This window comes from Mirounga leonina, unplaced genomic scaffold (genome assembly GCF_011800145.1).
Source record: "Mirounga leonina isolate KUSES-001 unplaced genomic scaffold, KU_Mleo_1.0 Mir_125, whole genome shotgun sequence".
Lineage (NCBI taxonomy): Eukaryota > Metazoa > Chordata > Mammalia > Carnivora > Phocidae > Mirounga > Mirounga leonina.
In genome coordinates this window covers 24,296,818-24,312,748 of record NW_023270305.1, presented here as the reverse complement: position 1 = coordinate 24,312,748, position 15,931 = coordinate 24,296,818, and the positions used below count along the sequence as shown (strand labels likewise).

The 15,931-nt window shown below is 35.6% G+C and overlaps 1 protein-coding gene across 5 annotated transcripts in view; it reads left to right on the top strand.

Annotated features, from left to right (window-relative positions):
- Positions 1-15,931, top strand: part of MAP4K3 (mitogen-activated protein kinase kinase kinase kinase 3) — a 188,931-nt gene that overhangs the window by 150,367 nt on the left and 22,633 nt on the right. For all 5 annotated transcript variants that reach the window (XR_004678486.1, XM_035000969.1, XM_035000967.1 and 2 more), the window contains 6 exons: positions 1,392-1,434; positions 2,822-2,981; positions 3,832-3,944; positions 7,371-7,412; positions 9,416-9,500; positions 11,081-11,160. Coding sequence is in view for 4 of the 5 variants with exons in the window: in XM_035000969.1 (XP_034856860.1) it covers positions 1,392-1,434; positions 2,822-2,981; positions 3,832-3,944; positions 7,371-7,412; positions 9,416-9,500; positions 11,081-11,160 (523 nt within the window). In the remaining variant the exon portion in view is untranslated. The remainder of the gene's footprint in view (positions 1-1,391; positions 1,435-2,821; positions 2,982-3,831; positions 3,945-7,370; positions 7,413-9,415; positions 9,501-11,080; positions 11,161-15,931) is intronic.

The window sequence follows — 15,931 nt, the reverse complement described above, 5'->3', positions numbered from 1 at the left end:
CACCAAGATCACTCTTAGTGTCCCTATTTCTAGCATGTACCTTAGAATTCTTCCAGCCTCTACCTGTTACTCAAATCCAAAGCTGCTTCCACGTATTTGGGTATTTGTTATAGCAGTACCCCACTTCTTGGTACCAAGCAAGTCAGTCTTAGCTCGGCCTGCCATTAGAAAATACCATGGACTGCGTGACTTGAGTAACAGCAGTTTGTCACACTCTGGAGTCTCAGGTGTCTAAGATAAAATAACTGCCTATTCAGTTCCTGGTGGGGGCCCTATTTGTGGGTTGTAGACAGCTGCCTTCTTGCTCAAGTGGTCTTTTCTCAGTGTGTACACAGAGAGAGAGAAGGAAGGAGCAACCTCCTTTCCTCTTCTTATAAGGTCCTGTAGGATCAGGACCCCACCCTTAGGACCTTCTTTAACCTTAATTACCTCCTAGAAGCCCTATGTCCAAATACAATCACATTAGGGGTTAGGGCTTAAACATAGGAATTTTGGTGGACAAAATTCAGTTCATAGCACTGGCTCATGACAAAGAATTTTGAAATGTCATAAATTCGTAATTGGTAGATGCTATAATTATTACTACAACTACAAACAAAGAGGCTTGTACTTGGTTGATTAAATTTCATGTGCTATGTTTTAAATACCTACATTGGATATAAATCTATGTTTCAAGAGGGAATATTTTCACTTATGTAAGCATTGATACTTAGTTTTTTAGATTTTTTTTCCCCCTTTGAAGAAAGGTGCAATTTCATGGGAGAGTGACACCTGACTAGCAGCTGGAGGCGTGGAGGCATAGGTTTTCCTTTGTACCTCACTACTCTGTGACCTTGAATCAGGTCACTTAGCCTCTCTGGGCCTCCCTTTCCTCATCTGAGAGTTAATGCTCGATCATCTTTTCATTTTTTTGTACATCTAAAATGCCAGTCCTGAGTTGTAATGAATTTTAGCTTCAATCAAATAAATTCTACCTAAAATTTTCCAGCAAATATATGTAGCTTTTGATGAGCTTCATCAGAGATATTTCATATCTAACAGTAAAAATGAAGCTTACATTGTAATATATTTTTATACTATATCATTTTGCTCTTTTTCCCTAAACTAATTGCTGCTTATGTTTTTATAATAATTACTTTCCAATTGATAAAAACTGGAACTGTAATTATCTTCTCCTGTTTTAATTTGAAACCAAGAAAGCATATCTCCTTAATTACTTCTGAATAAAACTTCATTCTGTATAACTTGAACATTTCACAGAATATTTTGGAAAACACTCATAATCTCAGAAAAGGGAACTTGTTTATGCAAGTTTTCTTCCATATCTTTGAAAAATTAATTATATTTTAGTAATAATTCAATTCTGATTCTAAACGCTCATGTTTTTATAGTTCAACCATGAAAGCGAAAGTTCCACCTCCTTTGCCACCAAAGGTAAGCAGGTTTGTTTTTCAACTTGAATTACGTGGGTGTGTGTGTGGGTGTGATTGTTCTGCCACTTTAGTACTGTATTAATAGTTTCTCTGTAGCTTATTTTCACTTGGGATCCGCCCAAAAAAAAAAAAAACATGAACAAGTGACTAACCATGATATAGATGACTGTGATTATTTTTGTTTGTCTTTTTTTAATTATCCAACTTGTCACTTAATATTTATGCTAAATAAGTTCTAGAAATTTGTGCATGAAAATGATTAAGTTAATAGGTTGGTATTATTTCACCTGGTTAGAAATCTCACATTTTTTGTAAGATTTTTTTTCCTTCAAAACATATGATCTACTAGTAATTGATTTCTTGAGAATGGTTAATGGATAGTGATTTATCATCATAGATATTAACTATCATAGAAGGTACTTTTACATTAAAAATACAAAATAGGACAGTAATTTTCAAAAATTTTTTAGCAAAAATCCTTTTGTTAAAAGCATCATAAAATACTAAAATTCCAACTGAAGGGTTTTTTAAAGATAAAATGAGTTAATATAGGTAATAAAAATTTATAAGCTTATATGCAGAGTAAATTTTAATTATAAAATTGAACTATTTATAATTCTAAGGTTTGAAATCAGGGATGATAAATGACAATTGGAGTCTGACCAGTCTTGGCATCTAATGTATTAGATTTTGTATTTTGTTTTCATTTTATACTTTTGAAAAAATCATGATTCAACGCAGGTAAATAATACTGTACTTGCTTGTTTAGTTTTACATTAGAATTTCAAAAAGGTAAGTGCTGAGCAATCTTCCTAATAAGGGACACATTTATAAGAATTTATAAATTCTCCAAACTGTCAGCTGACTGGAGGTTTTTTCATTGTCTGCACAGAAAGTTTCTTAGCCATTCCATATTGCTGTGTTAGTATTCTCCAGTATGATAAAAATTTTAATTGGTATCTTCTCCTGCCCCAGTCTGAGAGATTAAGCATTAACATAAAAGACATTGAGTCTTATAAAGACAGTTTAGCCTTATAAAGAACTGAAATCTGATTAGCCTGAATATTTAAAATAAACTCATTTAAATTGGAGATCAGAAGAACCAGAATATTTTTATTTAGCAAGTCTAGGTAGGAAGGCTTGTGAAGGAATTAAGAGGCCTTTTTTTTTTTCTGAGAAAACACGTTATTGCACATTTTAAGGTTGTATGTACGATAATCTGAATCAGATAGTTGAACAACCTTGGAGCTTAGCTAGTAAACACAGTTCGAAAGCCTCTGATATATAATGGTATTTACTTCAGGGAAAATGTTTAATATTTTTCCTTTTGAATGAAACATAAATAATTTTCTGTTTAATCCTTGGTCTCCTTTTCTGTATTATTTCAGCCTAAGTCCATATTCATACCACAGGAAACTCATTCTACTGATGATGATAATCAAGGAACCATCAAGAGATGTCCCATGTCAGAGAGCCCAGCAAAACCATCCCAAGTTCCGCCTAGACCACCACCGCCCAGATTACCTCCACAAAAGCCGATTGCTTTAGGTAATGGGGGAAGGGAGGGTGAGATAAGCATGTTACCAGGGTTTAGTACTGTGTGAAAAAAATGGAGGGTATCTTTCTTTTAAGAGAGTATTTGAAATTCCTTTGAGAGAGGAGAGAAGGAAGACAATGACCACAGAGATGTTTTCTGCTTTTTGCCACATGGTTTGAAGTGTTTATATGACAGGATTACCTGTGACCCATTCTGGGATTCAAATGTCCTTGTTTCTCATTTCATATCTAACTTCTTCCCTCTTGGAGAATTGTGAATGCTCAGTTCATCATTTATCTTAGCGTGGCAGCAGAAGAAACTGAACTCTGAACAAACAAGGACAGTGTGTTTTGGTTGTAGGCTACTTGTGTTTTAGAAAAAGAGGAGGGTACTCTAAGTTCTTCATTTTATCATTTTTAGAAAAGTGATTGTCTCCATTACTAGGTATTTGCCTCCAAATTAATACTAGAAGATGCTGTTTTAATACTATATTCTTGCATATTATGCATAAGAAGCAATTTAAAAAAGAACAACTAAAGTTTCCTGGATAACATAGTGTAAATTACCCCTTTCCTGAAAATAGTTATATATTCAGTATTTCTTTGTCTTTTACACAAATACATGTGCTTAGTTAGACATAACCTGATTTTAAATTTGTCTATATGAAAATAGAGATATAAGTAGCAGAACATGTGTATCAGACCTCTTTCTTGAGTACTAAATATTTCTGATTGGGTGATCCCAAGTGAAGGCAGAAACCATCTGAGAGATCGGATTTTTCTTTCCTACTTGATAATTTTCTGAATGAAAGTTTTCATGAAAATTGATCCTTTTTAAATATATTTAAACATCTCACTGAAGGAAATGGAGTGAGTTCCTTCCAGTTAAATGGTGAACGAGATGGTTCATTGTATCAACAACAGAATGAACACAGAGGCACAAACCCTTCAAGGAAAGAAAAGAAGGATGTACCAGTAGGTATTTATATTTATAACCTCTACTTGTATTTTTCTTTCTCATTGTTAGGTTATAGTTTTGTTATTATAATTAATGAAACTGTAGCAATGATATATTTTACAATATGGTATTTAATATATTAATTATAATGATAATAGATTGCTTAAATCTTTAAAAAAGTAACTTTGCTGTGGCAAACTTGAATGATGGCCAGTTGGTTATAAAGGTGTATTATAGAATGTGACCTTCTGTATATAGGTAACTATTAGTATTCTCATTGTGATGAGATTGATTCTTAAAAAGTTCCTTTTTCAGTCTCAAGAAGTTATGGAAAGAAGGACATGGACAGATAAGGAAAGCTAGAATTTACTCAGGACACATTTTTAACTGTAGATTACATAATTCATGGTATTACTACTCTTACTCAAAGAAAATAAATAACAAGGAAAAATTACTTTCCAGTAGATGTACAAATATCACTTCAGGAAAGATGAAGTTAACCTTAACAGCTATTCCTGTTACAGATAAATAAATATTATTTATCGGGGAACTAAAATATTTTAACATTTGTAAAGAATTTGCTCTTCATCATCAGAAGACATTTGTCTGTCATCATAGAACTTAAAATAACAAAAAATCCTTAAAATCTCCAATTCAGCAGATGAGATCATGAGTTGAGATGGTATTTTTTTTTAAGTTTTTGTGTATACTAATATTTATTTTTATAGATATTTATAGTACATTTAAAATGTTTATGTGCATTTAGCTATGATTTTATGTAGTAAGCACATTGCTAGAGGCTTTTGTACTATATCTAATCAACTTTTTTTTTAAGATTTCATGACATAATATGACATACCATTTTTTATTTTCAGTTAAAACACTTAACTGAGATTATCCATCATAATTTGTGAAATTTAGGTAGGACGTTGTTATAAAAGTGTAAAATGCCCTTCAAGAATAAGTTTTTATGAAATCTGTCCAACTGAGGAAGGCCTTTTTGTTTTCGTCAGTTTAAATTTTAGCAGCCCTGTTAATGTAGTAGTACAGAAATACAGCCTAATGACTATATGCAGCATAAGAACCTTTGAGAGATGTATCCATTTTTTATGTGTGCATTTTTAATTCACTCTGTTATCTTCATTAGGATAAGGAACTACTGTTCTGTAGTAGTGAAACCTAACAGTTTCAGTAATTCTGAAATATGTCCATGATTGTATCATAGGATAAACAGTATCCATGACATATTGAAACATGACTACAGTTTCTGCAGCTTGAAATTATTTATAGCCAGTTCTGTCAATACTTACTGTAAATCTGACAGTTACAACATTCAGAGCTCCCTAATTAAAAATGTTTTGCCAAAATAGATGATCTAACATAATTTAAGGACATCAGTATAAAACTAAGTACACGAATTATTTGCAAAATGGAAAAACATTATCAGAAATTAGTGGCCGTAATAGGCTGTACATCTTCATACACATATCTACAAAGTAAAATTTCAAATGGTCTTAATTTCAGAAGTGTCTAGTAGTTACAGAAGTAGTACTACATAGAATATTTCATTTGTATCATGTATACAAAATCAATTAATAGCTTTTTAGTTGATTTTTGTTGCATCATTTAGATAATTTTGACTTAGATTGAGAAAAAATTAGGATGTCATTCCTTAAAATATTAAGATTAACCTCCAGAGAAGTCTAGACTTTCATAAAATATATGTTTAAAAAGTATCATCTCAGGACGACTGGGTGGGTCAGTTGATTAAGTGTCTGCCATCAGCTTAGGTCATGCTCCCAGGGTTCTGGGATCAAATCCTGCTTCCGGCTCCTCGCTCAGCAGGGAACCTGCTTCTCCCTCTCCCCCTGCCACTCCCCTGGCTTGTGCTCTCTCTCTTTTTCTCTCTGACAAATAAATGAATAAAGTCTTAAACTCGGGCACTTCTTTTTTTTTTTTTTTTTTAATCTTGAATTAGGAAAGACTACATTTAAAAAAATAATCATCTCTCTCCAAGAGATTCCTTCTCCAGGGGACAAATCATATACTCCAGGCATGTAGGCCCTTGGAGAAATATCTGGTATTCTTGAGCATCTTGGAGGTGAATGATTATGCAATTTTTACTTTCCTGGTAATTATCAGTATACTTTGTCCAGTGATTGATATATTTGAATTCATCAAAATGTAAAACTTCAATTGACATTGTAAACAAGGTTAGGATAATCTACAGACTAGGATAAGACATTTGTAATATATTTAGTAGACAAAGTATTCAAATCTAGGGTGCTTGGTTGGCTCAGTCGGTTAAGTGTCTGCCTTCAGCTCAGGTCATGATCCCAAGGTCCTGGGATCGAGCCCCGCACTGGGCCCCTTGTTCAGCAGGGAGCCTGCTTCTCCCTCTGCCTGCCGCTCCCCCTGCTTGTGCGCTCGCTCTCTGTCTCTCTCTGACAAATAAATAAAATCTTTTAAAAAAAGTATTCAAATCTAGATTATATAAAGAATTCCAACAAGTACGTAAGAAAAAAATAACTCAGTAAAAAGAGAAAAGACACTTCACAGAAGAGAATATACAAATAGCCAATAAACTGTTTTTTAAATATTCTCAATCTTCCTAACAATCAGAGCCATGCAAATTAAGGAGAAAACATTTTTTATTCATCAGCTTGATAACATTAAGTGTCTGTGAGACCAGAAGGAACCAGGGCTCTCCTACATTGCTGATGGGTATGATATGAAATGAGCACTCGGAAAGACAGTTTGGTGGTCAGTATCTGCCAGAATGTAAAAGGTTCAACCCTTTTTTTCCAGGAGTTTCTCTTCTCACAGCGTACCCTAAAAATATCATTCACACATTGCATAATAAGGTATATGCAACGGTGATCATTTCTGTATTGTTGTTATAGTGAAAAATGGAAAATAACTTAAATATCCAGTAATAATTAGGGAATAGCTAAGTAAAAGTATGTTATATTCATACTGTGCTGCAGTTAAACAAATGAACCAGATCTATGTGTACTGACAGAAAGATCTAAGACCCAACGTTAAGGCAAAGAAGAGGTTGATAAAATAGTGCATAACTATTTATGTTATAAAACACACATATAAACAGTGTTTTCTGTAGGGAATCATATATACACACACACACACATATATACACACACACACAAAAGAGGTTGGAAATATACACAAATACATGAGTACATACAGTTGTCTAGAAAAAAGGCTTGGAAGGGTATACATTAAACCAGTTTTTTTGAGGGGCAGGTACCAGGAATAAGTGTACTATAGAAGGGTTATAGGGAACTTCAGCCTTATCTGTATTGTTTCGTTTTACAAAAAGAAAGTATTCATGTATTTTATTTTGATACATGTGTTTGAAATACAGTATTGTTATACCAAATAGCAACAAAAGAAATGTATTCATGCGTGTATTCTTTTTCTAGAAGCCTATTAGTAATGGTCTACCCCCAACACCTAAAGTGCATGTAAGTATAAATATCAAATAGGTTGTTTTCAAGCTAAATACAATGAAAGATAATTGCTTGACTGTGTATCTTTGGTTAGACTTTTTACCTGTTTGAAAGAATCTCCTCGGGGCGCCTGGGTGGCTCAGTTGTTAAGTGTCTGCCTTTGGCATAGGTCATGATCCGGGGGTCCTGGGATCAAGCCCTACATTAGGCTTCCCTGCTCAGCGGGAAGCCTGCTTCTCCCTCTCGCATTCCCCTGCTTGTGTTCCTTCTCTCACTTTGTCTCTCTCTGTCAAATAAATAAATAAAATCTTGAAAAAAAAAAAAAAGAAAAGAATCTCCTTTATTAATAAAAAAATCTATAAGATTACTAATTTAAATATTGTTACATTTGAAAAGTAGCTTTACAAAATAAAATTATGGTAAATTTATACATTTTAAAACTCCTTTATTCCAAAATTTGTTAATATCTTCTTTGTAGATATTTTTGAAGAAATGTGGATAAGGCACATGGATACAATAGGAAGTACAAAATGTAGATATGACACATTTTTTTCCTAGCGTTTTCAATGATCAAAACCAGAAGTTTAGAACTAGAAGGAGCATTAAAGGACCATCTGGCCCAAACTCTATTTTGACCATGAGTAAAACTGAGACCCCAGAATCTTTGCAAGATCACAGAACTCCACCCAGTTCCTAGATAACACTCCTATGTTCTGTTTTTTTTCACTCTGTCCTGGTTTTTTTGTTTGTTTTATTAGACCATGCTACCTTAGGGTTAAAATTATATTATTATATTATAAAATTATATTAGCTCAGTGTAACTGAGTTGCATCAGTATATAGAACTGCATTTTCACCGCTGCAAACCTGTAACCTAAAACGTAGTTTGACGCTAATTTAGAAGGTATCCGCTGCGTTTCTAGTCTGTAACCTCTTGACTCTTCTTTTTAGCCCTTTTAGTTTCTTACTCCACTTTGTAATTAGTATAAAGATCTAAATATACCTTGTCTTACAAAATGAAAGTTTTGAGAGTAAAGGGCTCCCAAGTCCAGCAGAGACACTTAAACAGCCGGACACGATTTCCTGTTTGGCTGCAGTGCGAAGCCCGGTACGATCAGCTGTCCAGGCTAGCTTATGGTTGGGGTTGGTTTGATTGTTCGGCACCTCATTTTGTCATTTGGATTTTTAGGAATTAGGTAGCACCTCCACATACGAAATTTTGGCAGTGATCTTGAAGAATAATTATTGGAATTAGTTAAATGATACAATTTCTGCCCTACACCATAAAAACATTTTTATTGGTCTCCTACCACCTGATGGTATTGCCAGGTTGTTGTTGTTTTTTGGTACTAAAATCTTAAAAATGTTGGTTGGTAGGTTTCTTCGACGAAAAAGGAAATCTTAAGGTTTATGATTTTATTTTTTTATGTTAATATTTTTAATCCCTTATAATCAACTATAGTAATGCACTCTGTCCCCAGCTATTGTCTCCATATTTGTGAAGAAAATATTCCAGCTATAAAATGATGCACTGCTTTTCTCACCAAATATTTCTGTATTCTTTTCCCCGCAAGTTGTTAGTAGAAAAAGTGATTAAATGAATAAGCTTTCTTGTATTTATTCTAATCTGAACAACAGTTTCAAAATTAACATTTTACTCTTCGAAGATCAAAAAAAAAGTTCAAATGAATGATACTATATTTCCTTATAAGGTATTTATTATACGAAAGACTTGCAAATGGGTTTGATAAATATTAACATAAAGAAATAAAGCTTTTTATTGACCATCCAGGGAGAATAAGCACATGGCTTTTTTTTTTTTAAATGGGTACAGACCATGTTTTGAAGTACATAATATGAATTTGTAATCAACTATGCCTTTTTCATGTTGTAATATTAAATTTAATGATTAACATTAAACATTTTAGGTCATGAAATAAACTTTTCACCTTTATAGAGGTTATGATTTCCTTCTTATCAGAGAATATTGTATTATTTGGTTATTCTTTGTTTTTCCAGATGGGTGCATGTTTTTCGAAGGTTTTTAATGGATGTCCCTTAAAAATTCACTGTGCAACATCATGGATAAACCCAGATACAAGAGGTAGTACTATTTGTTTTTATCTGTTATCTAATTGTTTTTTAACTTGAGGCCATGAAAGCATTCAGTTTTCTTCATGTTCTGAATACCTTTCTGAAAAATTTTTTGTTATAATTTTTAAAAATTATTTAAGGTAAATATGTTTCTCTGTGTTATTAGCAGTGTTAGAGGTGACCTGTAACACTAAAATTTCACTGTATGGTCCCCCTATCAATAGAGTGAAACCTTACACTCTCTGCCACCCTAATCTCCCCCAGAAAAGGTTTTTTTCTATAGCTGCACATTCAGTATCTTTGTGCTTTAGGCACAGCTGTTGTTAAAGGAGTTTAACTGCCAAGGGTCCAGGGTGTAGTGAACACTTAAAAGGACCTCTCCACCTTAAAGGGGATCATAATAAGAATCGTTGTCGTTAGTCACTGACTGAAGACCACCAGCATTCTCTCACTATGTATCTTAGTATCTGTATATGTAAGATCTACATGAATACATGCCCTCACATCTTCTTACTAAATCTTTTAAAAATCCGAGGTGGAGGAACTTGTATTTCACAAGTAGGGAGAATGACATTCAGAGAGGTTCATTGTTTCATCACCAGTCAGGGGTAGAGCTGCACTTGGAACCCAGCTCAGTTGTATTGTCAGACCACAAAGCTTATGCCTTTAATCTGCCAGCACTAATCCTAAATACTGGGCAGTCTAGGAATGCTCTCAGCATTCTAAGTTGTTCTCAGCATACTTCAGTTCAGTCTGGAGAAGTTCTTTACCTGTTGTTTTTTATTATCAAAAGCAGATCAGACAGGACCGTGGCTAAACTACCATCTTCTAGCAGATATTGAGTACCCTAGCAGGTATCCAAGTTTTAGTTAACTTTCTGAATAGGCAGTAGCCAGATCCTGGGGTTTTTTGTTTTGTTTTGTTTTTTTGTTTTTTGGGGATTTTTTTAGATCCTGGTGTTTTGATGTTGCTGCTTATAATGGTAGCCCATCTGCAAAAATATTTTAAATCTGTATCAGTTCTTTTTTATTTATATTTTATACATCAATTGTACATGATCCTCTCTTAGAGGAATTTTAGAAAAGAAGCTACAGATTCTCTGCCAGTCCTCAGCACCTTCTGATGAGCGAGGAACCCTATCATTCCAGACTTCAAAACCTCTTTTTACATAAAAGTTTTCCTCTCTACTTTGAGGCTGGCATTTACATATAGCTCAGTTCATTAAGGTAGAGTGTTTAGCCACTTAATTTGTATTAAAATATATTTACTGCTTATCAATCACAATAATTCTTCATGTTAATACATATTTACGGGCGCCTGGGTGGCTCAGTCGGTTAAGTGACTGCCTTCAACTCGGGTCATGATCCTGGAGTCCCGGGATCGAGTCCCGCATCGGGCTCCCTGCTCAGCAGGGAGTCTGCTTCTCCCACTGGCCCTCCCCCTCTCATGCTCTCTGTCTCCCATTCTCTCTCACAAATAAATAAATAAAAAATCTTAAAAAAAAAAATACATATTTACTTAATTTCTGTATAAATCCTTTTTGATAGTATTTTACATATCAAAACCGGTGAATTACTTTTGTCATTTCAGATCAGTACTTGATATTTGGTGCTGAAGAAGGGATTTATACTTTGAATCTTAATGAACTTCATGAAACATCAATGGAACAGGTGTGTTATTTTGTATTTTCCGTTTTTTAAAGTTATATATAGATACTAGACAAGAAATGTTTCAGTTCTAGGATTTTCTGCCTCTTTTATCCGTAAGAGCGTCATAGAGCATGTTGTATTTGTCGGTCCTCAGGACACATTCGCAGGACCAGTTCTTGCCCTGCAGGACCTCGTGATCTAACAGAGAAGGAGACATAGCAGTCCCTGCAACACTCAGCTGTCGCGCTAGGAGCAAGCACGAGGTCGAGGCCACAGAGTGCAGGTCACTAGCACCTCCTGTGGCAGGTGAAAAGACACCATTCGTGGCAATGAGTAGAAGTTTCCCAGACAGACAGAGGGTGAATATGAGGGCACGGAGTTGTGAATTGGCATGGCAAGGATGGGGAATCACGAACAGACATTCTGACTGGAGTACAGAACGAGTGCAGAATAGTAACAGTAAATGGAGGTGGGTGGGGAAGGCAACTGCCAAAACCCCACGCTTCGTGTACCATGCTGATAACCAGGTCTATGTTTTAGAACTATCTGTTTGCAGTGCGGTGAGAGATGGCAGGAGAGATGTTGGTCAAAGGGTGAAGAAGTGTTGAGTCAGGGCAGAAGTGGAGAGGACAGAAAGGAAAAAGTGGGGTTTGGGATTGTATGGGGACCATTTGTTATTGTCCCAGTGACTGGGGGAAGCTTTTGGCTTTAGTACCCAGGGGCCAGCAATGCTAAACAACCTGGAAAATGATGATGGTGTTAGAAGCTAATACCTATATAAAACTTACTGTGTGCCAAATACTGTTTTTAAACTTTTTTTAAAGATTTATTTATTTATTCCAGAGAGAAAGAGAGAGAGGAGGGGCAGAGGGAAAGAATCTTAAGCAGACTCCCCTATTAGCGGGGCTCAGTCCCATGACCCATGAGATCATGGCCTGAGCTGAAATCAAGAGTCAGACGCCCAACGAACTGAGGCACCCAGGCCCCCCTGCCAGACACTATTTTTAGATGCTTTACATAATTAACTTACTTAATCTTCACAACAACTCTCAAAGACAGATACCATCATGGATTGCATTTCTGATGAGAAATCTGAGGCACAGAAAGGATTAGTAACTTTTCAGAGATCCCACAACTATTAAGTAGCTGAACTGGGTGGGATATGAACCCAGCCAGCTGGCTCCAGAGTCCGTGTCCTTAACTACTTCACCACACTTCCTTTCCCACTTGTATGGCTCCTGTAGAGAAACATCAGACCTAGAGAAAGATTAAAGAGCTAGAATTGGCCATATTAAATGACCTCTTCAACATGGAGGCTCAGGAAAAGTCTAGGTTGACTCCAGGTCTCCAGCTAGAGTGAATGACAGTACCACCTGTCAGGGTATCGTATACAGAAGGGGAAGTAAATTTGAAGGGCATGATACTGCATGCAGTTTGGTCACATTGAGTTTTGGGTGCCAGTGGGATGTATAACTGTCCATTATCAATATAAATTGATTACAAATAAAATGAAGAGAAAAAAATCTGTAAGTAATGGTATTTTCTTCATAACCAAACATTTCCATCTTTTCTCATTGCAGCATTTTTTTAAAGTTTTTTTTTTTTTAATTTATTCATTTGACAGAGATAAAGAGGGCATGAGCAGGGAGAGAGGCAGAGGGAGAGGGAGAAGCAGGCTCCCTGCTGAGCCAGGAGCCCGATGTGGGGCTCGATCCCGGACCCCAGGATCATGACCTGAGCCAAGGGCAGATGCTTGACCATCTGAGCCACCCAGGCGCCCCTCATTGTAGCATTTTTTAATTAGATTTTCCAACAAGATCCAAAACTGTATGATATACTTTAAATCTTTCAATCTGGAAGTGGTATATAGTGACATGGCTGAAAAATACTAGAAACTAGAGAAAAATGAAAAGGGTCTTGTTATTTATAATAATTAGTAAATAACTCAAAGGTAGTGATATTTTTTTTTGGATATAATGAGATATCTAAAAATCACCTGAGAGGCGCCTGAGTAGCTCAGTTGGTTAAGCGGCTGCTTTCAGCTCAGGTCATGATCCCAGGGTCCTGGGATCGAACTCTGCGTCAGGCTCCTTCCTCAGCGGGGAGCTTGCTCCTCCCTGTCACTCTGCCTGCCGCTCCCCCTGCTTGTGCTTTCCCTCTATCTATCTCTGTCAAATAAATAAATAAAATCTTTAAAAAAAATAAAAATCACCTTACAGGTAACAATATTAATTATAAGAACAAGACCAACTTCATGCATTGGTGGGGTAAGCATTTATCCACCTAATTCAAGGGACTGTTAAGTGAAGGTGCCCACTGACCTTACCCGGTCCCAGTCTTCAGGAAGTCCCCTTCTGAGATGCTTCAGCATTGGAAACTACACTGTTTGATTAATATATTCTGAGCTACACATGTCCTACAAAGTGAAACCTTTTCCCTCAAAGACAAAGCCTTTGAGAGTAGGGAATGAGAATATGTGAGATCCTGAGTTTTTTTCATCTTGCTGTGAAATTATTAGGTGGATTTTCTCTGTCCTCTAGGGGAAAGAGACCAGGTGGCATGAGTCTGCTAGATAGGGGAAGATGCTGGAAGGAGAGGAAATGACACCAAACAGGGTCCTGATTTTAAATTTTTTATCTGCTTTTATTATTTATAGCTAACATTCACTGAGTGCTCCATGTGTGCCAGTCTTCCACGCCCTTTTCTTGTTTAATCGCTACAGCAACTCTGTTAGGCATAGGTGCTTCAGTTTACAAATAAGAACACTGACTCGCAGAGATCACATTATCCAAAGTCACAGTCACTGAGAAAGCAGGTATCTGAGTCTATGCAAACTGCAGAACCTGCTCTTAACTACTGTCTACTTTCATTAAATGGATTATTTCACCCAGAGCCTACTTTGCTAAAGGAAATAGAAATCTAGAAAAGCTTTAGGGTTTTATTAAATGTGGTTAAAAACAAAAATCCAGTGTGAAATCCACTTAATAAAACTTCGCTTAAATGCTTTTTCATTGTCCGTGTTGATAATTTGTTATGCGAGGAGTTTGTGTCTTGCCCAGATACTTTGTGTATGCTTGTATTAAACAAGCTAACTCACATTTACAAATATATCATCTCACAATAAGCCATAGATTTAATACTAGAGGAATACTTAAGTTTTTTTATGAAGATAAACCCAGTTCAAGAGTATTAAATAAAAATCAGTTTTTTGCTACTTTGATAATATACTGCTGTATGGCTTATAATAAGTCATTGCCCCTCTTTCTGCCTAATTTTCTCTGTATAGCCAATGAATTCCCAATTCTGTTGTGAATTTTTATGACGAGCATAAAATAGGAAATGTTTATGTCCTTTCGGTCTGAGACACAGCTATAGGCACATTTTTCAAAGTTAAAAACTATGGCAAAAATACAGCATCGAGAACATAGTCAATAATATTGTAATAACATTGTATGGAGACAGATGGTGACTACACTTAAACCGTGGTGAGTGTTGGATAAGGTATAGAATTGTCAAATCACTATTCTGTGCACCTGAAATTAATATTATATGTCAACTCTATTTCAATCTTTTTAAAACTATATAGCCATGTTTTATTTGTTTGGAGAAATTAGATACTTTATGGGAGTTTATTTTGCAAATAAACAATCAGGTTTTCTGTAAAGTAGGTTTTACTTAGTTTCTTTCCCTTTTGTTATTACCTTTTTCTCCTTTAGTTATTCAGGGCCATCGTTGTGACTTTGTGCTTTAATAAAGTAAAGCCCTTAGAGGCCTTGGTAGTGTCATTCGTCCCTTCATTCTCTCTGTTCCGGCCCACATTCCAGTCTAGTTTGGAGTAACTGAGTAGGAGCTGCCAGAGCAAACCCAGCACTTGGGCTTGTTAAATGAGAATGCTTAATTACATTCATCAGTGGCTCTCAGACTTCAGAATGCATCAGAATCACCTGGAGGGCTGCTTAAACCCTAAACTGCTGGGCCCCCTTTCAGAACTTCTACTTCAGTAAGTCTGGGGTGAAATCCAAGAATTTCTAACAAATGCCCCCGTGATGCTAATAATGCTGATGTGGATGGAGGGACCACTTGGAGAACCACTGGGCTTCATAATAGAATGTATTTATGAGAGCAGTTATGTTTTTCCTTCGAAGTATATGGACCATGTTCCATGGATTCCCTTTTCTTTGCCCTAAATACTAACCACTTTCAAACTTCCAGAGGTGCCTCTCCGTTCTTATGGACTGTATTTCAGAAATGAATTCCATATCTATATTTTTAATTATTTGTACATTTTCATCATATTCCCTCAGCCTTTTTTTCCTCCATACCTAGTGTTTGGAGGAAATACCTCCATACCCTGTGTTCCACTGAACCATGATCCTTTTTTCTCTCTTCTGCTCCAGAAGCCATGCATGTTCATATGCCTAGATACAAATGTATTTGGAGAAGTACACAGAAAAGTTAATTATTTAACCCCAGAACTAAAATAAAGGAATAGAAATTGTTTGAAAATGGCCTTTCTCCCCTTGCAGTTTGGGATTATTATAGTTCTTAACCATAAGGGAGACTCAAACTAATCATATCGTGTTGAGACTTAGGTAATGAAATTACATTACTAATTTACTTATTTTTCTCCCATAGAAATGTATGTGTATATGTATCATCTTGTTTTAAATGTCTTCTAAAATGAATGTCTATTAAAAATAAGTTTCTTTTTTAAGAACTAGCTGATAAGACAGCTTGCATGGTAATTATGTACATATTTATGTTACTATTTTATCTGTTACCTTTTGTAAAC